This window comes from Ictalurus punctatus, chromosome 3 (assembly GCF_001660625.3).
Source record: "Ictalurus punctatus breed USDA103 chromosome 3, Coco_2.0, whole genome shotgun sequence".
Classification (NCBI taxonomy): domain Eukaryota; kingdom Metazoa; phylum Chordata; class Actinopteri; order Siluriformes; family Ictaluridae; genus Ictalurus; species Ictalurus punctatus.
The window spans coordinates 29,068,790-29,092,165 of NC_030418.2; the positions used below are offsets into that span (position 1 = coordinate 29,068,790).

The window sequence follows — 23,376 nt, forward strand, 5'->3', positions numbered from 1 at the left end:
GACTGTTTTTGGCATAGATTCCAAATACCATTAAACATTTAAATCCATTTTCTATATCGCTTATCCTTCAGGGTCACAGGGAACCTGGAGCCTATCCCAGGGAGCATGGGGAGCAAGGCAGGGGACACACTGGACAGGGCACCAATCCATCGCAGGGCACAATCATATACACATTCACATAATCTGGACACTTTGGACATGCCAATAAGCCTACCATACATGTCTTTGGACTCGGGGAGGAAACCGGAGTACCCAGAGAAAACCCCCACAGTTAGGGGAGAACATGCAAACTCCGTACAGACAGGGCCGTGGTGGGATTCAAACCTCCAACACTGGAGGTGTGAAGTGAATGTGATAACCACTAAGCCTCTGTGAGCCCTAAACATTTAAATGTGCATGCTAATATTTAACTCACATTTGATCCATAATACACTTGCCATTGCTAAAACTGGCCTAAGTACCTAAGCTTAATCAAATTCACACTCTCAGAAATTAATATATCAAATTGTACTTTTCCTTGACACTGGACTGGTATGAATGAAAAGGTATGTATTTTGTATCTTTAATTGCTTTCATCTGAAAACAGTAACAGTGTACTTTCAAAAAGATTAAAAGGGACTGAGGGTATGGTTAGCCCCCCCCCCCCCCCCCCCTTCATTTTCAGCAATTTAATTGGTATGAAATCTAAAGAAACTGAGGTTACCTTGTATGAAAAAACTCTTTATATTCCCTAACAAACTTTCAGCCAACATTGTCAGCTGCCTCACCACCATTTTAATTAACTAACTTAACTACCATTAGATTCCTAATCAACACTAACCAAATCATCAACATGTAGTTAATGTTTCAGTAATTGTCTAGAATGTAAAATCTAATGAAGTGATTACACCACATCTTTTACATAAACACTGAAACCTTTCCCATTATTCTGTGGTTTAGCATCGATACTGACACGTTAGCTTAGACTGGAGGTTGGCACTGAAACTGGGATGTGGCAGGAAAAGCCAAAAAGTCTCAGGAGACTCTCATGCAGGCAGAACCCGGCTGTGGGTTATAAAACTTGCAGGACAAAGAAAGCACATTTGAGCATACTGGACTCAAGAGGTTGCTTGAGAGGCATGCATGGTACATTTACTGCAATAACTCATTCATCATCTGTAATTTCTTTATCATGGTCAGGGTCGCTGTGGTTTAAATAGCTCATTTGAATAGAATTTAAGACATAGATACAATTAAGCTGATTAGAAACAAAAAGAATGCCTGCGGGATTGGTCAAACTCCGTGGTATTTAAAAAAATAAATAAATAAATGTCTAGATCATGATTCTGGCCAAGCTAAGACTCAGTCTGTGTTGCTGCAGCAAGACGTTCTTTGAAAAATATGTTTTCAATGGTATCTACACCCTATATGGTGCACTGGGACGCTGGAACACACATTTCAACTCAGGAAGCACTTTTAATGAGCTGAATCAGGTGTGTTGGTTGTAGATCATACATCGAGCTGGCTTGTGACTTCACTTTATCCCCAAAAACAGTGATTTGGTCTGAATTTAATATAATAACAAAATACTCTGTGGTATCTTTGTTGACATTTGCACTGATTAAATGTTTGCTGCATTTCAATAATGTTCAGTTTAATAAGTACTGAATTTGCTGAGACGTTACGGTTAAACCGCACTTTACACATGGGCTCATCAACGACACAAGGCTGTTCCCAAACCACTGCACTGTGGATGTCAAAGATTTAAAGGCACAAAGTTTAGACACCTCACAAGTTTGAGACCATTTATTGTATTGCTTTTTTTGGTATCCCTTCTGTGACCAGAGGACAGATATGGACAGCTGGGAAAAACAGACATGCTTAAGGATATGCTAGATCAAAAACACGTAGTCTGTTTTTGGATGGGATGGTCTTGGGGGAAATACTACCTAAAACTTCATGATTACAAACTTAAGAAGGTTTATAAAACTGTGATAGATCCACAAAAAAAAAAAAAGAAAAGAAAAAAAGAGCCCATCTTTGTTTCATGGAAAGCAGAGTCAATTCAGTGATTCTGGATTCATCATAACTGTAAACTTTTTATAAATTCATACAAAGTTTTACGTAGTACATCTTATGTCCCTAACGAGTTTCACATTGCCAATTTTTCATGGTGTCTATGTAAGAACCTCGATACTAGAAATGTGCCCTCACCCCTCTGACTATACACTGAAAAAGGCAAAAAGTGTACAAACTAAAATGTACATAGACGAGTACCAAATTTATGGTTATTCATTCTTTGAGTTGTTTTTTTTTTTTATTACAAAAAATCATTATCATACAACAAACTCATCATTCCACATTGAAAAGGATGTAGGGGCAAGAGAGAGTGTGTTAAAGGAATACTCCAGTACTATGTGCGATTATCACCAACAAGAATTTCAGCACGTTTCTCTGAACGTATTTACTTGAAACTCACTTGCAATGAAAGACTAAGCAGTTGCTGAACTCAGTTAAGAATTTGAGTGGAGTGCTATCATGAGTTCAAATTAGTTTGTTAATAAAGCTAGAATGTTGTAGAATTGTCCTGTCAGAGAAAAACGTCATAGTTGTTACCACAGCCACACGTTAGTGGTTCTGATCACACAAAACCTTCAGGGGGAAAAAAATAATAAAATAACCAAAATGACATTTTATTGTATTGCTCCAATGTTGGAAATATATTCTCATGTCTGTCTCAAGTGTAAAGGTTGTTGTTTTGAATGAACTTTTCTCAGGTCACATGGTAAACAGCAGTCAGGGGATGAGGGGGCTAATATTTTTTTTTTTTTTTAAATGTACACAAAGCAACCAGAAGACAACAGCAAGGCAAAATAGTGTGCTAGCTACTTAATAACAAGCAGCTCCTCCTTTATTTATTTATTTATTTATTTTAACCGAATGAAGATACTACAGTCCTGCGTACTCGTTTCTGTCGGCTTCAAGACTGAGGCTCATGAATTCACAGGTCAAAGTTCACCGACAGAGATGGCGCAAATTAACCGCAACCATGCATTTTTTTGAGTCCTTTCCCCTCAGTGAATTGTCTTTATCGATGGATGAATTTTATCTGCTTTTGTCTGACTGCTGCTTTAACTGCCCCCCCCCACAGATTTCAGTGAATAATCTCCAGTATCACCATAGCAAGGAGTTAAAAATCTATGGCTAAACCACAAACGCGGGCACCTCTGAATTACTGAGTGAATTTAACAACTGCTCAAATGCTTGAGTTTTGAGTCAACAGGTTTTCCATTCTGCATATAAACGTTGAACTTCTTGTCCATGGCAATCGAACATGCCCTACTGATGTGGCTGATGGGTCGAAAATGCTGGAGTATCCCTTTAAGGAGAGCAATCAAAGCAAGAGAGAAGAAAGCAGATTTACCTTTAAGATTTCACAAGGTTGCTGATTATGCTCTATCACCGCTGCTGTTCTAATCACTTTAAATGAATAACGGAACACTTGCTGATTGAGATTCTGATTTTAAGGTCATAGAAACTACCTTCAAATTAGCTCCCTTCAGCCAAACCTCACTGATAACGAAGTATAAAAGATGACATATGAGTCACATCAGCATTTAAAAAAAAAAAAGAAAAAGGGAAAAAAAAAGAAGCAGCATACTCTCAGACTCCGCCCCCTTGGTTCTAACCCACCCCCACATGCCAAACCCGTTCCTCATTACAACAACAGACTTCTCAGTGCCATCATCATCATCACGCCAACACAAAACCAACTCCGCGCTCCAAAACTCGTTTTATGCTGTTTTTATTTTTTCATATAAATTACTCTTTAAAACAGAGGGGGAAAGATGGGTTTGAGTGAGCTCGGTTGGTTGACTACGGGATTCACCTTTTGTTTTTGCAGTTAATTTAACCCACACTTTGTAGCTCGCTGCCTTCAGACACGATTCACAACAGAGCGTTTTGCGTGTCGTCTAGTTTTCAGTTAGAGAGTAGTCATCAGCAAGGTTAAAAAAAGTAAAATGGCCATTTTATTCTTCCTCCTCCTTTTCTCCTCCCCCCTCCCTCCCCTCTCGTCCTCCTCTCCACAGACGCCCTCGTGGCCTCTCTGTCCTGATCTCGATTTCAGGGGGTGGAGAGGACGTGCGAAGTTCAGCAACATGTCATCTTGGGTGTTTGAAAAATGGCGCAGTCACCCCTCCTTCTTCTCCGCCCCAGACCCCCTCATCCCTTAGCCCCACCCCCTTTCAGGTGTTCACATGTCATTGGCTAGCTCCTCGGTTTCCGTGGAGAGGTCCCCGTTCACGGCAATCTTCGTGTTTTCCTCGTAGCCGGGAGGCATGAAGGCCAGCGTGTACGGGTAGATCTTGTGACACTCTGCCCGGTACGACTCGGCAGTCTCCGTGGCTTCTCCAAGGTTGCCATCACGCAGGCTCTGCAACACATCTGTACAGGTCTACAGAGGAAGAGAAAAAGCATGCTGGGATTACTCAGGGCCCGTTATGATTATTCAAGTCGCAGTCAAAATTGGAGCTCACTATCAGTCACACTCCTATCAATTCCACTTAAGTGCAAGAGGCTCATGAATCCTTTAACACATCTCAGCAATTTTAAATATCAATGTCTGAGTGATGCATGAATGTCTACTACTACTACTACTACTACTACTACTACTAATAATAATAATAATAATTATTGTTATTATTATTATTATTATTATTATTATTATTATAAGGCTTCTTTTGTGTGATCATATTAGGACTTTTTCCCACTGCCTGAGTGCTGCCTATAAAATAAAAAAATCAGGTAATGTCAAACAGGCATTAATTAAATAAAATGAAATAAATTGAATTTCTTACTGACCTTATAATTTGTGAAGTTCAATTTCTATGCTCGGTAGTGTTGTGTGCATGACTACATTTACAGGAAATAATGTTGTGCAACGCCTCATGTTGGAGCAATTTTGGGATTGCAAAAGGCACATACAGTGCACTTAGTCACAAGTTTAAACACTGAATTTGTATGTTTTTGCAAGTAACTATGGGGATTTTTACTTTTGAATGAAGTGAACTAACCCTGAACTTCCCCTGGGGGGAAAAATACCCAAAAAAACAACCTCATTCCATAAACATTTTGGTTGGAAATTGGAAAATAAACTTCTGTATTCTTGTATTAATTCAATACAATGATTATGATAACTAATCATCCTAGAATGTTCCAGAAGATGCTGTCATGATGTTAAAAGCAAAGGTTTCTCGATGCTGAAAATCAACTCAACTCAAATCAATCGATCAAGCTACAAAAGATCACATTTTGGCAAAATCATATCCTAAGTCCACATATTCAGTACTGCTAAAAGAGCATTGGCTATCTGCCCTGTTAAGAAATTCATAGGCTGTGTGTAAAGCCTGACTGCGTTGTACTTGCAACCAATCATTGACCACCGCTGTTCCCAATGACCAATCACTGATCACCACTGTTGGCCCCACCTTCAAATTTCTTCATATAAACTCTCTTCCTGGAGATATTTACAAGCAATAAAAGCAAGTAACCATTTCCTTCATGACTATTAACCTTTCACAACTACTCAACGTCACTGCATCTTTTTGTCTGCATTTTTTATTTAGTAACTATATTATTCTATAAATGTGGAAAATGTAGTTTGTGGTGCCGTGACCAGAGATGATTTCTTTCTATAAGAGAAAACAATAACTCTACTCAAATTTATTATGTTCCAAGTGAAAACCATCTTTCTTTGTGTACCCTAATTTATAATTTGATATTCCAAAGATCATGATGAATAAATTAAGAAGCAAATTAGTTCTATGACGTCATCTATCAAATTTCAAAGATGACGTCATAGTGTTCAAAGCCGAGAGAAAGGAGCAGGCTATTTTGTATTTTAAAGCAATCTGAAACATGAAAGTAGTGCATTCAAGGCAGAATAAAATGGGCATTAAAAACAACACTTATAAATAAGTAGTCCAAAAAAAAAAAAAAGGTAGTAAACCAGGCACATGCTGAAGTTGAGTACTTTAGTAGAATATTAAAGTAATCTGCAGCGTAGTTGTTTTTTACATTAGCTAAATATGGTATATACTTATTGCTGTCTGTGTTACTGATGTACTTATTACAGCTCATGATTATTTAGTCATAATTATATACTTTACACACACAAACACAGTCAAAAGTTTAGACACTCATTCTTCATATTCATATATACATATACATATACATACATATATATATATATATATATATATATATATATATATATATATATATATATATATATATATATATATATATATATATATATATATACACACATACACACTTTTTTTTTTTCCACATTTCAGAATAATAATAAAGTCATCAAAATCAAAAATCTGGAGTAACACAAATGGAACTATGGGAATTATGTTGTGATAAATTATTTTGATTTATTTTGGATTTTTTAAAGTATTTTAGCATCTTCAAAGTAGACCCCCTTTTACATTCCAGAAATGTATTCTTGGCATTTTCTCAACCGATTTCTTGATATATTAAAAAAAATTATTTATTTATAAATAAAATGTTGGTTTTTTGAGAAACATTTCAGTCCAATATTCGGACTGGAAGTGTGTGTATGTATGTATATATCTACATGTGTGTATGTTTGTAAGAAATTAAACCGTTAAATAAAGCTAACAATCTAACAATTGTAAACAAAAAGTAAGTGTATATTTGAGATAGTTAATATTTGGATGAGCACCTGGAATTTAAGCTATGTTTTCTGTAAATTCGGCACTAGGGCTGGAAGGAAGCCCCCGTGACTTGAATTGGCTTTACCTGAATGCTTCTGTTATTAAGTGATTCATCCAGTGCTGCAGCAAGCTCCACCGCCTTCTTCTGTGTCGAAGGGTCTAAGTAGAACATGCCCTTGGCAGCTTCATATGAAGATCGAGGGCACATACAGAGAAACACAGGTCAGTCCTGCACGTTACACATTACGTTTAGTGTGTGTATGTGATCTGAACCTGATTGTTGTTAGCGTTTATGCACCTGCTAATCGGTGAGGGATTGAGTTCGAGTGCTTGCTGAGGAAGGCCTGGTTGAAGCTCTTGGCATTGCTGTCACCGAACAACCGAGAGATTTCTTGCTTGAGAACTGTGCGGACTGGATCTGCCACGTCTTTTGCCTCCGATACTGTCAATAAAAGAGACGATGACATGACATCAAAAACAATCAATCGGAGAAAACATAGGAAGACTAAAACAAGCGGCTTCAAGCGTGCCAGCATTAATGGCTTTACCTCTTTTGAAGAAGCGCACTAGACACTGGTGAAGCCAGGGGTGATCTGGATCTATAGCATAAGCCCTCTTCACTGACTGCAGCATCAACAAGAACTTGTCTGAAAAACAAACAGCAGATGTAAACATCAAAATCATCTCCGTTGATGTCATGAACCAGCAAAGAACATTTGGGGAAAGCAAAAACATCCCAGTCTACAAATGACTTGTTTTAAAGCAGACTACAGTCTGTGCAGACCAGTTTTATCCCTGCTTTGTCTATTCCACATTCACAAATAAGGACAAACTGTCCAAATCAGGAGTTGGTGGTGATCTGGAAATGATCTGGTGGTGAGAGAGGCTAAACGCATAATCTTCTGATCTAAATTCAGACTGATCCAAAGACTGCTATATTGTTATTGGTTTTTAATAACAGAAAAGTCTTGATGACTATCAGTCATCCAATACAATACACAAACCAAAAGCCTTGAGTGAGTAAATGATAAGTAAAAGTAAGTGAATGAGGGAATAAATGTAAGTGAATGAATGTGTGAGCGAGTGAATGATTGAGGGAATAAATAAGTGAATTAATAAATGAATGATTGAATGAGCGAATGAATGTACGAGTGAGAAAACGTGAATGAATGTGGGAGGAAAAGAGTGAATGTATGAGTAAGTGAATGTGTACAAATTAACGAATGGATAAATCAATGTGTAAGTGAATGAATGAAAGAATGAGAGATAGAATGATTGCATGACTTAGTGAATGAATAAATAAACAGCCATATAGATACGCTGCATGCCAAAATAATGAAGGAGGGAGAGTTTGTAGAACCATCCAGTTTATATTTTTGCATCTTGGTTGTACTTATAAGGCTCAAACTAATACAAGGTGCAGTACGCACAGCCGTTTCCCTTGAGATTTGTGATTTAACCTAATGTCTATCAAATACAAAATTTCAACAAAAAAAAAATAAAAAAAACCCACTAAGTGTGAGGTGCTCCGTTTTATAAAAAAAAAATCTATTCTAATGAAGTGCGAGTTCTCTTTTATCTGCAATCTGTTTAACATAGACATAAATCGCTTTACTAAAAGCATTTTCTCTACCTTTTCTGAAGTAGATCTCAAAGGCCAGGAGGTGAGTCTCAATCTTGTTCTTCACCAGGGTTTTTAAAGGTATCAGGAACTTCACAGCCTCATCTAACGGGTTTTCCACCTAGACAGAAAAAGCAGAAGAAAGATGTGTATTCAGTTTATTTATAAAAAAAAAAAAATAAAAAAAAAAAAAAAAAATTCCAGTCCGAGTTCCTCTTTGTTTTTTTCCTAAACCGCATGCACACACAGGCCCTAGAGTTTTTCCAATTCCACACAGATCTCTACTAAAACCACAACACACACACACACACACACACACACACACCTTAGCCAGCTTTTCTGGTATAAGTTCCTCTTTGGGGCCTCCGATTTCCTCGTCATCATCCTCTTTCTTCTTCTTCTGGTTCTTGAGCTGCTTCTCTTTCTCAGCATTCTTCTTCTCTTCCTCCAGCTGAGCCTTCTTCTGCGCTCGCCGCTGCTTGTTCCGCAGCTTCTTCAGCTCTTTGTCCGTAAGGTTCCCTACAAGAAAACACAGAGCGCATCCGCTGTATTAGCTCTTGTTGAAATGTGTGTTGGAATTACAGTGCCCTCCACTAATATTGGCACCCTTGGTAAATATGAGCAAAGAAGGCTGTGAAAAATTGCCATTACTGTTCAACCTTTTGATCTTTTGTTAAAATAATTCACAAAAATACTCTCCTCTCATGGATATCAAACAACTGCCAAAAAAAAAAAAAAAAAAAAAAAATCATCATATATGTGCAATCACATATCACATATGTGCAACAATTGTTGGCACCCCTATGACTTCATAATGGGAAAAATATATTTGAAGTATATTCCCATTGATATTTAAAAAAAATAATAATAAATAAAAAAAATTAAATTTTAATTTACACCTGGGTGACTAGGAACAGGAAATTGTTCAACCATGACTTCCTGTTTCACAGGGGTATAACTATGAGGTAACACACATGCCAAATTCCCTTAGTCATTCATAACAATGGGTAAGACCAACGAATATAGCTGTGATGTGCAGCAAAAGGTTGTTGAGCTTCACAAAATGGGAAGTGGCTATAAGAAAATAGCACAAGCATAGAAAATGCCCATTTCCACCATCAGGGCAATAATTAAGAAGTTCCAGTCAACTGGAAATGTTATGAATCAACCTGGAATTGGACGTGTATCTATATCGTCTCAACGCACTGAAGAGAATGACTCGAGTGGCCAAAAAATCTCCAAAAATGTTTGTGTGTATGTGTTTTGTTACCGGTATCAGCCTGTAGCTCCTTGCTATCGTCGGTGAGAGGGTTATCATGCAGGTTGAGGTAGATTTGGATGGCGGTGCTTGCAGCTTTGTAGTAGAACGGGTGCATGCGCAGCACGTCCTCCAGCTTTAACAGGTCCACATACGAGCGAAGCGTCATCTTCCGCATACAGTACGTATGGAAGTCAAACTGATCGTCCGTTATCTCCACAAAGTGCTACAGCAAAAAAAAAGACAACATTAATATGATCATCTTAGCCACAAACCCCCCGGCAAAAAAACAACATCGGTGCAGTTATAACAGCTGATATAATATACTGTATGGTGCGGACGGCATTACATTTTTTCCAAAAATTGCATATGGGTCTACCAATAGTGGATTTTACAGGTACCGATAACCAATTTGGGCAGTACCTGCTGATAACCGATTTATCAACAGATAGTTTTTAAAACTGATCCAGAATGAAAAACAGAACACTCAAAGTAAAATACTGCTTTTAGACATCCAAATATTGCTTTTAGACATTTTATTGACATCCAAAATGAATTTAAAAAAAAAACACTTCAAATAACACAACAACAACAGAATTAGTCAGCGATAGTTTTTATTTCCCCTCTAGAGGCTGCTCTTGTGCTGTGTAAATGACAGCTGACCCTTCACAGACAATACAGGCAACGAACACAACCATTAAAAGCTAGAGGTGTGGATTTTTGCTGGAACAATTCGTTATCGATTAATCGGCAAAACCGATCGGTCGAGCTCTAATTCAGATTGTTAATCTATGTGAAAATTGTGTTTAAAAAAAACGAGGATATTTTTACCTACTGCACGTGATTAATTTGAAATAATACGAACGCAAAAAAATCCTTTAACAGCATTAATAAGCTAAAATAGTGAGACCTCTCAAACCTTGCAGTTGTCAATGTGATTCCTGTACCTGCACTGACTGACCCCGAGTTTACACATGGCAATCAAAAAAGTGTCAGGCCACCACTTTTTTTCATTTCAACTTCACAGCACACAGCTGCCACTCCAACATTTTCTAAATTTTAGGCAAGTTTGTCATATCAGTAAAATCCAAACTGGCAGCACATAATGACATTAGACAGAACTTCAAGGTGCAGTTCATAATGTTTCAAAGCATTCGCATGTAACGCGTCTGACTTGTTTCTTCAATTCAGGCTTGTGTTCACATTTACATCCTGCCCGGAAATTAGTCTGAGCACTCAGCTGGTACGAAAGAAGAAAGCACTGCCCCTTTTCTTTAAAAAGCAGCTCAGGAAGCATATATAATTCTAATTAAATGACTGGGATCAGTTGGAGGAGAAGAGGAAGGCTTGTCAAGCTTTTCATTGGAATCGCAATTCATCTTGCAGGCAGAAGAGGGCTCAAAATATTACAAAACACATCCTGTTAAATTTGTTGGACAGTGCAATTCACAATAATAGTGGTATGTGTCTGCAAGAAATCAGCAATATTTTATTTGCTAGCATGCCGTTTACAAATCAGCTAGTGTAGATGAAATGGCTGAAGCATGAAAATGGCTGTACAATTAAAACAGACTATTAATAACACATGGCTCCTGAAGGAGTATGAAGAAATACAGTAACTCACCCTCTCGATCTCGTGGCATTTTTTGAGTGCATCTCCATATTTCTTCATAGATTTATACGCCAGCGCACACTCTGTCTGAAACCACATACACTGCATCTCGTTCAGGTTCTCTACTGCTGACGCCCCCTCCTGGAGAAGAGAGGAACGAGAAATGTTAAATTTCCAAATAAACATTTGCAGTATTAAATGTGTGGGTGTGTGTACATTTTATATATATTATATATTTAATTATATCAAATATATACACACATAGTACTGTGCAAAAGTTTTAGGCAACCGATTTATTTTAGTACAAATTTTGTAATAGATTTTTTTTGTACTTATTTTATGATTTCTACAGTATGGAGTCAGTACAAAAAACATTTTAGAATCCCAAACATTAGTTTTCCAGCACACAATTAAAATGTTACAGAAATGTGTTTTTAAGTCAGTAATAAAAGCAGCATATTACATAAGAGACCAATTTTCAGACAAAAAATAATAAATAAATAAATAAATAAATAAATAAATAAATATATTTAAAAAACACACAATGAAGGCTGCTGGATATTGCTGCAAAAATAAGAAGCGAGTGCGACAGTCAAAGTCTCCAGAAGAACCGTGTCTGGTTCTGCAAGATGCTCAATAAAACTTACAGCTCATTTCCTTTAAAACTGCATTATTATTTTTTTTTGTCACACCAAATATTGACTTTGTATCATTTACTAATGTTTATTGCTCTTTTTAGGGCATTTTTTAAATGTAAAAACATTTCATTTCTGTATTTTGAAGGCATCTTTGCTCTACAGCATTTCTTTGCATGTGCCTAAAACTTTTGCACAGTACTGTATATGATTTTTGTTTTTTTAAATGAAAAATTCTGTTTTGGTTGTTTTTTTGTTTGTTTTTTTTTACCCGTGTGAACTTTGAGCACATCTCCTCTGCTTCTTTGACCAGGCCTGCTTTGAGCAAGTACTTGGCGCATTTGGAGTTAATGAATCGGTCAGCAGTGTCCAGAGCTTGAGCCTCATCCATCCAGCGAGCTGCTTCCCGGATGTTCCCAGCATGCTACGGGTGGAAAAGACCCATGTTAAATTCCATAAGTCTTCATCCTTTTACCTCCCAGATTAAACTATATCAGAAATGTATTCACAATTTGTACATAGCGACAACTTAAGAATTTTACAGAATTAATCAAATCACTATTAGCACAGAAAATGTATTTGTGCAAACCTTATATATCTTGGCTTTGACTAGGAAGAGCTCAATGAGTGTTGGCGTGCTCTCTATTGCGGCATTGATGTACTCTAGTGCAAGCGTCTGCTGCCCAATCTGATTGTAGTGCTGTGCCAGGAAGTACTGCACCCAGAGTAACGTGGTAGGTGGCTCCTCTTTCCCATCATCTGAGGGATAACCAATCAACCAAATCAGACACCAGGAAACATGCACAGCAGCAAGTAAGGAAACTGATTCAATAAGCTGTAACATATTGTGTTTTAGGTTTTGTTAAACTTACCATTTTGATTAAACATTCGGCAGCTATTTAAAGACGTTTCAAAACCGACTACTAATTCTTCAATTATTGCCACCTGAAAGTAAAGGAAATAAGAGACAGTTCAGATTTCATTCATTCATTTAACTCATTTTACTGTGTTCTTCAGTAAATGCACCCTTGGGATTAGAGGTCGACTGATTGATCGGTTTTACTGATTAATCGGCACTGATAACAGACAGTTCCAGCAATTGGTTATCAGCAAAAATCCACAGTGAGTTTTTCCCAGGGTCTAAGAAGGGTCCACTGTCATTATACAGTATGTGTATATATATATATATATATATATATATATATATATATATATATATATATATATATATATATATATATATAAAAGACATATACATACATACATAAAAGACATATACATACATACATACATATATATATATATATATATATATATATATATATATATATATATATATATATATATAAAAAAAAGACAGTATGGGCCACTCACACACAATTTTGTTGTGTTATTTGAAGTATTTTCTTATTTTTATTTATTATTTGGAGTGAGTGTTACTTTTCGGTTCGGTTTGGATGTATATCTTATTTACTTTAATATTAAAGTAATTAAGTAATTAATTCACATACAAATAAAATTCATTTTAAAAAGTACAGTACATTTCCATGCTACAGTCAGTACTGTTTATTTTTGTAATAAAGTTCAGCAATATTTTACTTTGGGTGTTTTCATTCGGTATCAGTTTTTATTACTGTTCAAATTGGTTATTGGCAGGTACTGTCCAACTTAAATATTGGTATCAGTAAAACCCACTATCGGTCGACCTCCACTTAGGATCAGTAAAATACATAACACTATCTATTAAAACCTATTTACACCCAACCCCACTACCCCCCCCCCCCCCCCCCCCCACACACACACACACCCCCCCAATTGCCCTTTGTATCGAGTCTGACGCATAATGTCATAGTCAGAAAAATGTTCACAACAGCAATAGCAAGGAGGTTGTCACTTCTCCCAAACAAAAGAAAACCTCCAGTTCTTCAAAAAATAAAAAATAAAAAAAAATACGGGAGCTCAAAGAGTTTAGTGACCAGTTCATCCAACTGAATGACTGAACTAGTTGGAAGTGCTACTCTAAGTGCTGTACCATCCCTGAAAAACAACAAACTCACTCCTGAGTGCTGACTGACCCAGAGCAAAATTTAGTCTGATGTCTATTTTTAAACGGTCAACAAAAGCCAGAGCTAAACCAAATTAATTCCTACCCTGCATTGGGTTTTGCCATCTAGGTACCATTTGCTCCTTTAGGCTGCTCAGTAAATCATTATTAGGGGACAAGCCCAGAATGGGCGATGGCTCCTATTGTATTGTGTTCCTATTATTAGGGCCCGAGTACCAGAGGTGCTAAAGCCCCATTGTTTTTGGAATGTTTTCTCACAATTCTTATTATTTTTAAACACATTCACCCGTTTTTTTTAGGCATTTGTCATGCATGAAATGAAACTTGGCACACACATCAGACCTGCATAAAATCAAAAAGTTATGTAGTGTTTAGGCTTTGGTGTGGTCGAGGTTTAACCAAACACAGTCAATGGTTGAAATGAAGTTGCTCAGAGGTGCACAAGATTTGGTATGGTTATTGATCTCAAGACAAAGTTCACTTGGTTTTATCAGACTCCAGCCAACAGGATGTCATCCACGTTGGATGGAATGTAGGATTTTGACATTTTCCCCACAGTGTTTTGAGGGACTTACAATGGCTGAAAACTTATGCTTTACACATACGTTTGTCTTAGGATATCTTTTGATTTGTTATCGCAATTCAGCATAGCCGTGCCTCATCGGCTCTACAGCACCACCAAGTTCAAAATGCATATTATTGCATGCCTTTAGAATACTCAAAGACTCTTGAAACTTGACACACCCATCAAAGATCATCAATATTCTATAATTCTTTCGCCATTTGTCCTGGGTGTGGCCAGTGGACTCCAGAGCGCCCCCGTAACATTTCTGAATAAGTTTATCACTGTGGTTGCCACAGTTTGCCCGATTATCACAAATTAAGCTGGGGACATTGATCTCACCATGACATTTTTCCCACTGGCTTGAATTAGCTCCGCCCAACAGGAAGTCAGCCATTTTGGTTTGTTTGGGGGGAAAAGAAAAGAAAAAAAAAAAAAAAAAAAAAAAAAAAAAAAAAAAAAAAAAAAACCACACACACACACACACAACACATGCCCTGGATTTTTAATTATTCCTCCTAGGGGATTTATGTGACCCCAAACATGGCCAACATCACGCCAAGACACTGAAGTTGCTAAATTACAAACAGATTTTTGATATATTGAACATATATTGAACGGTGTTGCCATGGCAAGTCGATAAACTTACAGCGTAAAAATTAGATAGAGGAAGAGCTCATATCTTAGGTTTGCACTGTGTGATTTAGATCAAAATTGAGATTTATATTTGTTATTGGGGACTGAACACTTGATACAATTTTCAGCTAAATTATCTTCTTCACATCATGCAGACATAAAATTATGGAATACAATTTGATTAGTCAAACTGTTCTTGAACAACGCGCAGATGAATTTGATGGCGAGCATGCCAAAATGGATGTGAGGCTATATCTCCATAACACTTTAGTGTACTCAGACCAAACTTAGTATAATTCACAGTCATCCCTTGAGACTTTCGGAACAGCACCACCTAGTGTTCACGAGATATGAAAAATCATATTTTGCTTATAACTTCTGACCAGTTTGTCATAAAATCATGAGCATTCTAAAACCATACTTGCTTATCTCCACTATTTGCCTCTGTTAGGCTTGGCCCTGTAATGCATGTTTGTGTAGCCACCATGTTGTTTTTCTATAGATGCTGTGCTTTGAGACACATCAATCAGCTGCTTGGCTGAAATGTTGACTGGTTAACATCATGTGAGCCATCGATCGCAAGTCTTTTAGTTTTTCAGATGTAGAGAAAATGTTATATACTAATAAAATAAAGTTATGTATCACACAAGCAAGCAAATTTCCTGTCCAGGCTTCCAGTTTTTTATTCATAGTTGCATGGTAACCAAGTAGATTTAACAACTAGGAAAATATATTATTTCGTTTTCAAAATTGAATTCATAGGTATGTTTAAACTTCATGGTGGTGCATTACGAATCCCGCCACCTACTGCACTACAGACATCGGTCGATGCGTGATCCGGTTGTTGGTGGAACAGTTTTTACTGGTTTGATTAATTTGAACGCATGATATTATAAAACGGTCTTTACATGCCGATATGCAGAATTGTAATTAAACGTTAATTAAACAAAATTTTGACACAAAGCTGTCATATAACTCTCTTCATAGTCACCTGGCAATTAAACATACTGATAAAAAATAAAGACAATAGCCAGACTCAAATAATATCTTTTATGTGCAATTTATCTTATTTATTTACATATTAATACACTGACCTAGTGACCTTACCATAACTTACATTACATTCTAAAATCTCATGGGGACAGAACATGCTCAGTGTGAATAGACTTTTAGTTCGGAATTGTTTACGTTACACTTCCTCACAGATTTTCGGCACCTTCGTCCGTTTGCACTTTTCGCGAGTTACCCAGGATAACGGCATGTGTCAAATGGCTGAAGACAAAGCGACGAACAAGCGGTTCTTGAATGTGTGAAACATTTTCTCACCTTGTCTTTGTCTTGGTAAAGGGGTTTGAGTGTAGTGAAGACCGGAGGGCAGCCTTTGCTAAAGTTCATTCTTAAATACTTATCCAGACACTCACGCAACTTCTCACCTAAATAAGAAAAGATACTTCTTAATAAAAACGTTCTCAGAAGCAAACAGAGTCCCTGTTTTTCAGAGAACCCAAGGCGACAAAATAAAACGGGCACAACAACAGCCGGATGTTTTACAGCTGGCGTTACTTACCAGACAGGAAGTTGAGCGGTAGCCTGCGAGGCACCAAGCCTTTCGGGAACTTCACCCAGGCCTCCTCATAGATCTTCAGCTTCTCCTCTGTAGTGGCTGTAATACACACACACAAAAACTGAGACACAGGTTGTATGTTTACAGTTTTCATCATGCCTCCCATTTATCACTGTATGAGATGTAAGTACCAGGTTTGAGGGCTTTTTCCAGGCCAAGGTAATAAGACCAGTTCTCTGGGTTTCTCTCCTGTAGTCTTCTATACACATCTGCTGCCTCCTCGAAGCGGCCCAGGCTCAGCAGCAGCTCCCCTATGTACACATGCTACCATTACAGAGAGCAAATACGAATTCTCGCTTGTCTTCGAACAGCATAATTTCACAGAGTCAGTAAGCAAACCGAGACAGTCAAGGTGGACATCTCTGACAAAGTTGAATATTCACAGCATTACTCATGCACAGAAGCAAAAAAGCGGACAAAGTCCTCACGACTGAAATGCAATAAGACACATATTTCCTTTATTTATTTTCTCTTAGGACAGAGAAGCAGGATTACGGTTTTCCAGTTTTCCACTCCTCTGGCAGATCATCTGGCAGCCTGTAAGTGTAGCGTTAATCAATCATCGACAAAAACACCCCACACCCTCAACTCTGACGGTCACCCTCGGCATTTACGGACATGTATGGGCAAGAGGGATAAACCACTGCCTCAAACTCCTTGCTTGGCAATTAGGAAAAACTGCGAATGGATACTGAATCTCAAAATGTGAACGTGTGTGTACCTCTGGTCTCTTCCACCGCCAGTTTGTCACAGATCTGTTTCTCGTAGGTAGTGAGGTGCTCCAGAGCCTCTTTGAGGAGTCCAGCCTCCCTCAGCACTTGATTCTGGTAGAGCAGCAGCTCACTGTACTCATAATCCACTTTATCTGGAGAAGTCTGCTTATGTACACATACAATCAGGTAGCGAGGGAGAGAAAAAGACAAAGAGAATGTTAACACATGTTGAATGTAATTCTAATTTTTTTTAACAATAATACTACTTCATGGCTGTAGATGAAGTGGCTGTAATACAAAGGCTACCACCCTCATGGTTAGATAAAGGAGGGGGAGGGGGGGAATGCAGAAAAATATTTGCTAGCTAACTTGGCAAGGGATTCTGTGAGTAATGATAGATAATACATCCATCCATCCATTTTCTGTACCGTTTATCCTACACAGGGTCGCAGGGAGCCTGGAGTCTATCCCAGGGGACTTTGGGCACAAGGCAAGCTACACCCTGGACAAGGGTGCCAACCTATCGCAGGGCACACTCACACACGTTCACACGCTACAGACAATATAGAACCGCCAAATCAACCTAAAACGCATGCCTTTAGATAGCCGGAGGAAACTGGAGTACACGGAGGAAACTCCCAAAGCACGGGGAGAATATGCAAACTCGGCACACACAGGGCAGAGGCGGGATTTGAACCCCCAAACCTGTAGGTGTGATGCGAACACGTTGACCACTATACCGTCGTAATGTTAATACATGTTGAATGTAATTCTATTTAACAGTAATACTAGTTCATGGCTGTAGATGAAGCGGCTGTAGTACAAAGGCTACCATCATCATGGTTAGATAAAGGATGGGGAACATAATGCAGAAAAAATAATTGCTAACTAACTTGGGATTCTTTGAGTAATGCTGGATAATGCATATTCACAAGCTAAATTTAAAGCAATGAAAAACACTTGTGACAAAATGACACTTCTAATTCAAAATCTGCACTTTTAGCATCAACATGCATCTTTTCCTTTTATAGTAGTTGACTGATTTCTTAAAAAGTGTGTGCATTAAAAAAAAAAAAAAAAATCAATAAAATAAAACCTTCACCACATTCACATTTTTTTTTAAACTTTCTTATTTACCAGCACACAGCTTCCTGTGAAAATAGAGATGCATGCTGGGACAAAGTCAGGAAATAGGAGTGCCTGAGAGTGTTGCGCTGCCAGGCAACTCGCCACAGTGACGTACAGGTTATAAAGCAGACGATATGTATTCTACCTCACTCCTGACCTCGGTCAGTGATATTCCACTGTTCAGGCGTCCATTCAAACCTAATCAGTGTTCAGAATCATTTAATCACCGCCACCGCTGAAAGCTCCCCTGCTGTATCCACTCACTTCACCTTGCTGTTTGTGTTCGTTTGTTTTATAGCATTACCTGCTGTGTTTTCCGGAACTCTTCGATAATCTTGGCGGCCATCTCGTAGTCCTCCAGCAGGTGGTATGCAATGGCGTAACCAATCCATGATGCCCGCTGGGCTGGTCGTAACTGCAGCAGCTGGTACCGGGTCTCCTACACACACACAAAAAAAAGATTTGAGAAAAGCTCTTCCTTTTCCATTGGAGACTATTAATAAGAAGAGAGGAAAAAATGCAAAGTGTTGCATGGAAATGGGATGATGGCGGGGAAATGTAGTCAGTCCGTATGTTTACATGGACAACAATAATCTGATATTAACCCGATTAAAACGGGACTCTGATTAAGAAACTACCACGTAAACAGTGATTATTGATGACCTTAATCTGACTGAAGTCATACTCGAAGTAAACACAAATCAAATTAAGACGTGTGGAGTATTCCTGTTCTAATCGCATTATGGAAGTGTATTACAGACATGTACAAGCCTTGATCACACTATTAACGTGTGTGGGATTTTTCACCGCATTTTGCGACAGGACACGATCACACACGGCAGCGCTCAACTGTTTGACGGCAAACAAGAGAGCACGGCTGCGTCCGAAACCACGTACTTACCTGCTGTATAGTAGGCGAGATACATGTATTTCAGCTACTATATAGTAGGTAAGTACGTGGTTTGGTACTCATGTAAACACCTTAATCAGAAAATTGTCTTACTCAGCATAAGGTCCATAATTAGATTACTGCTGTCCATGTAAATGTAGTCAGGGACTACAACTAATGTTGTGCATTCTGAGATGCTTTTCTGCGCACCACAGGTGCACAAAGTGGTTATTTGCGTTACTGAAGCCTTCCTATCAATTTGCCCATTCTCTTACATGCCACAGTCAAAGACGGAGATAAGGTCTCCCCCCATTCTGCTGTTTGATGTGAACATTAATCAAAGTATATTTAAGTGGCTGGCGAGTTTCAGCGTAAAGGGAACAGGACTTGGAAAAATGCTAGTCTTGGATTAGGTTAATTCCTTTAATTTCAGGTTATGACTGGAAACCTGAAGGTGGGTGCTGTTAGTGTATGACATTCTTTAACAAATAAGAACTAACCAGTAGTAATGCTATTTGCAAAGGGTGTATCCCCCCCCCACAGATCGTGGATTAAATCTAGCCCATTTAGGTGCTTATCCATAGCGCCATACTTTAAATAAATTCTGTATAAACATGTCCGGCTTTACAGCCTAAAGCTGTGTAATGAGGATTTGCAGCAGAGAGGCGTATCCTTTATTTATCTCATGGGTCTATAAAGGTTTTGTAGTTCTCGGGGTTATTCTAAAATGACTTACCCGTGTCATCATAAAAGACCTTTCGCAGCCCATCTTCAATGAAAACCCATTCAGAACATTTAATTTTTGTGCATATTTTAAATGTAATTTTGTGCTTTTTCCTGATTCATGGCATCTTCAATGGCTTGGCATACTATTATAAGTCTCTCTCGCGCTCTCTCTCTCTCTCTCTTTCTCTCTCACACACACACCTACCCTGTAGCCCTCTAGGTCCCTCATTTGGATCTGCAGCAGGGAAAGGTCTCTCAGGATCTGCAGGTTGTCTTTGTCCCATTTCAGAGCGTTCCTGTAGCACTTAATGGCCTCGTCGTATTTCTTATCAGAGCGCTGAAGCAAACCGTACACGTGCCAGCCTAAAGAATGGTGTTAAGGCAAAACTAAACACGGCTGAGAAGATTCTTTATTCATAAACCTGACCCTTAATGAGGCTCTACTTATACTCACTTGGATCAACTATCCCCAGAAAACAAACTACACAGGCCTATATTTAACGTCACTAAAATTAGAAACACTTAGTAGTGACTTCATAGGCTGTACACAGGGGACGTATATAATGAGGAAAATGTGGTCTGCATTTTGTATGTGTGTGTGTGTGTGTGTATCAGTTAGCAGAGTCAGTTCAGGCCGCGGTCAGGCTCAGGGCAGGAATGTTGGCCCAGGTCCACCCTTCTCAGCAGCAGTAGCACCCGTGGCAGGTTTCTCTCTTCCGACACCTCAACTGTCAATTTTATCACCTGTGCATGATTGAAAATGTGCCTCTGCTTGTGTTAAGGATACAGACATGGCTCTTGAGGTCGTTTCGTAGTCCTCGGCGGACAAGTTCGTACGCCTCTTCTTTCTTCCCCAAGCAGTTGAGTGTCAGCCCCTTCATCGCCAACGTCTCTGCAAAAACGGCCAAGTTCAAACAAATTTCACACGGCAGAATTTATGATTTAAAACACCACCAGTCAGTGCTCGAAGTGGGGAAAACAAAGTGCCAGTACTCCCCTTATGCACACGTTGGCATGTGTATCATTAAGAATTACATTCTGAATTTCTGATACTAGGAGACATTGCCGATATTCACAACACACATTTATTTACTCAAAGAGACAACCATTTGCCAAATTACGATTTTTAGAATATAATAATAATAATAATAATAATAATAATAAACAATTTAATAATGTAATAGCTATTTTACCATAATAATGTAATAATGCAATACCTGTATGATAATAGAATACTGCATACTATTAGTTTTATTATTACGTACGCGTGTGTGTTAATCGGAAATTTGTTGCATGTAAATACCTTATTCAGAAAATCCACTGAAAGGAGATGTATGCGCATTCGCAGTTAGCAGGGAATTGTGTGTGGGAACAGATGTTTAGCTGTAGGTCCGGTATTTAGGAATGGCAACTCAGGCATACTCACAACAAACAGGTATACAGGAATATTCCGATACCTGTACGCATATAAACACCGTATTCGGAATATGTCTGCAACCCGAATATAGACCTTTGTCTGACTCACGCATTCTCTTTGTGCCCTTTTGGAGCCAGGCCAACATTAATGGCATTAACGTAACATTACGTAAAGACAGACTAGCCTTAACGTTACGTAACGCAAAGACAGACTAGCATTAACCTTATTTATCTTGAGACTTTTTGTAATCTTTAAACTTGTCAAAAGAATGGGAACAGGAACACGTAGTGTCCCCTGGGTAATGTAGTTTATGTAGGGTAATTATGAATCTCGCAGAACCTGATATGGAGAAGAGTAAAAGAGTACCAGCGGTTTGTGAGAAGTGCCACTATGCAAGAAAAAGTCACAGTACTCCAAAGAGTGAAATGTAGAAGTGCCGGTACGGCATAACGGTGGGTACATGCCCACTTCGAGCACTTCCACCAGTGCTAGAAAAAGATAGTAAAGATTAGCTTCTGAGTCCAAATCCAGGACCGTGTCATGGAGCCACTGTTAGGCCCAGATCCCTCAGCTGAACAGCTCTGAATTCTGCCTCAGGCCTAAATCACTTTGAATAAAAGCATCTGCCAAATGCATGAAAGATTAAAGCTCCCGGTTGCACAACAATAACACTATGTTCACACTAGCATGCAAGAAAATAACAGAACCCATTCATTTACGAACTTCTACGACAAAGAGCTGCAATTTCAGTTACGGCAATAAAAGCGACATCGAAATTGGGATTTTCTCGATTCTATGCAAATTAGGTACGACATGCTATAGCAAAAAAAAAAAAATTTTATATCTATCCAAATGATTCATCGGACCAATCCTGTGTCACGGCAGTTCTTCTGCTGCCGTTCACAACTTTATTTCCAACCTGTGGTTAGTTCCCGTTTACTGCTTGACTTGCAAATATAGTCGAAAGAACGATAACCATGGCTTCGTTGTATCTCGTCATATACGCCCGCTCATTAATTGTGTATCGAGGCATTAGGAAGAAAGCTTAGAAAAAAAGGTAGCGAAGACCATTTGTGCCTCCGGTGAGTGTATGAAGCTAGTATCTCCTAATTCACTCAGTGCAGGATTACAGTAGTGGACATTACAAGCCTCACAATTTTTTTTCTCTTGCTAGTTATGAACAGTTAGGAAAAAGGTGCCTCGTTTCTTCAGCAAAACAGATGAGAAATATTACAATACAGCTCAACAGGCTTGGTACATGACTAATACAACGTAGCTCTAACAGCACTGAACCCGAAAAGAAATTCCCCTTCCTTATATAACGGAGGTGAGCTGTGTGCACATGAGCGCACTGATGATCGGGGATAATAATATATAATAATGGAAGTATAATGAATCGCCAAACCACTATTACTGTCTCCAGTGTGGTCACGATGCACATGAATAAACTCTTGACATAGAGGAGGTGGGTTATGTATGTATGTATGTGTGTGTGTGTGTGTGTGTCTTACCTCCATGCTCAGAAAACTTGGGGTTGGACAAAATCTGCTTGCAGAACTTCAGCCCATTTCTGTACTGCTTGTGCTCATAGCATCTCTACAAAGAAGGAAAAAGAGTAATTATTTCTTTTAAAAAATAAATAAATAAATGCAAATCTTGTATATTTTTCATCTTGAGATGCAACTGAAACTTGAGCACCACATTAAACATCAAGTACCATTTAAATAAAACAAGACATTTAATGTTGTAAAACATAAATCAGCTG

The 23,376-nt window shown here is 38.4% G+C and overlaps 1 protein-coding gene across 3 annotated transcripts in view; it reads right to left on the reverse strand.

Annotated features, from left to right (window-relative positions):
• Positions 1-2,260: 2,260 nt before the first annotated feature.
• naa15b (N-alpha-acetyltransferase 15, NatA auxiliary subunit b) overlaps positions 2,261-23,376 on the reverse strand; it is a 29,874-nt gene continuing 8,758 nt past the window's right edge. For 2 of the 3 annotated variants that reach the window (XM_017464430.3, XM_017464433.3), the window contains exons 2-20: positions 23,123-23,207; positions 20,982-21,086; positions 20,400-20,557; positions 18,884-19,018; positions 17,460-17,616; positions 16,870-16,989; positions 16,682-16,777; positions 16,441-16,547; positions 12,724-12,796; positions 12,441-12,610; positions 12,123-12,275; positions 11,229-11,357; positions 9,617-9,830; positions 8,672-8,865; positions 8,359-8,467; positions 7,274-7,372; positions 7,024-7,167; positions 6,811-6,908; positions 2,261-4,435 (exon numbers count right to left, since the gene is read on the reverse strand). In XM_017464430.3, coding sequence (XP_017319919.1) covers positions 4,235-4,435; positions 6,811-6,908; positions 7,024-7,167; positions 7,274-7,372; positions 8,359-8,467; positions 8,672-8,865; positions 9,617-9,830; positions 11,229-11,357; positions 12,123-12,275; positions 12,441-12,610; positions 12,724-12,796; positions 16,441-16,547; positions 16,682-16,777; positions 16,870-16,989; positions 17,460-17,616; positions 18,884-19,018; positions 20,400-20,557; positions 20,982-21,086; positions 23,123-23,207 — 2,547 coding nt within the window. In that variant the 3' untranslated portion in view covers positions 2,261-4,234. The remainder of the gene's footprint in view (positions 4,436-6,810; positions 6,909-7,023; positions 7,168-7,273; positions 7,373-8,358; positions 8,468-8,671; positions 8,866-9,616; positions 9,831-11,228; positions 11,358-12,122; positions 12,276-12,440; positions 12,611-12,723; positions 12,797-16,440; positions 16,548-16,681; positions 16,778-16,869; positions 16,990-17,459; positions 17,617-18,883; positions 19,019-20,399; positions 20,558-20,981; positions 21,087-23,122; positions 23,208-23,376) is intronic. The other variant, XM_017464432.3, reaches the window with a different exon arrangement.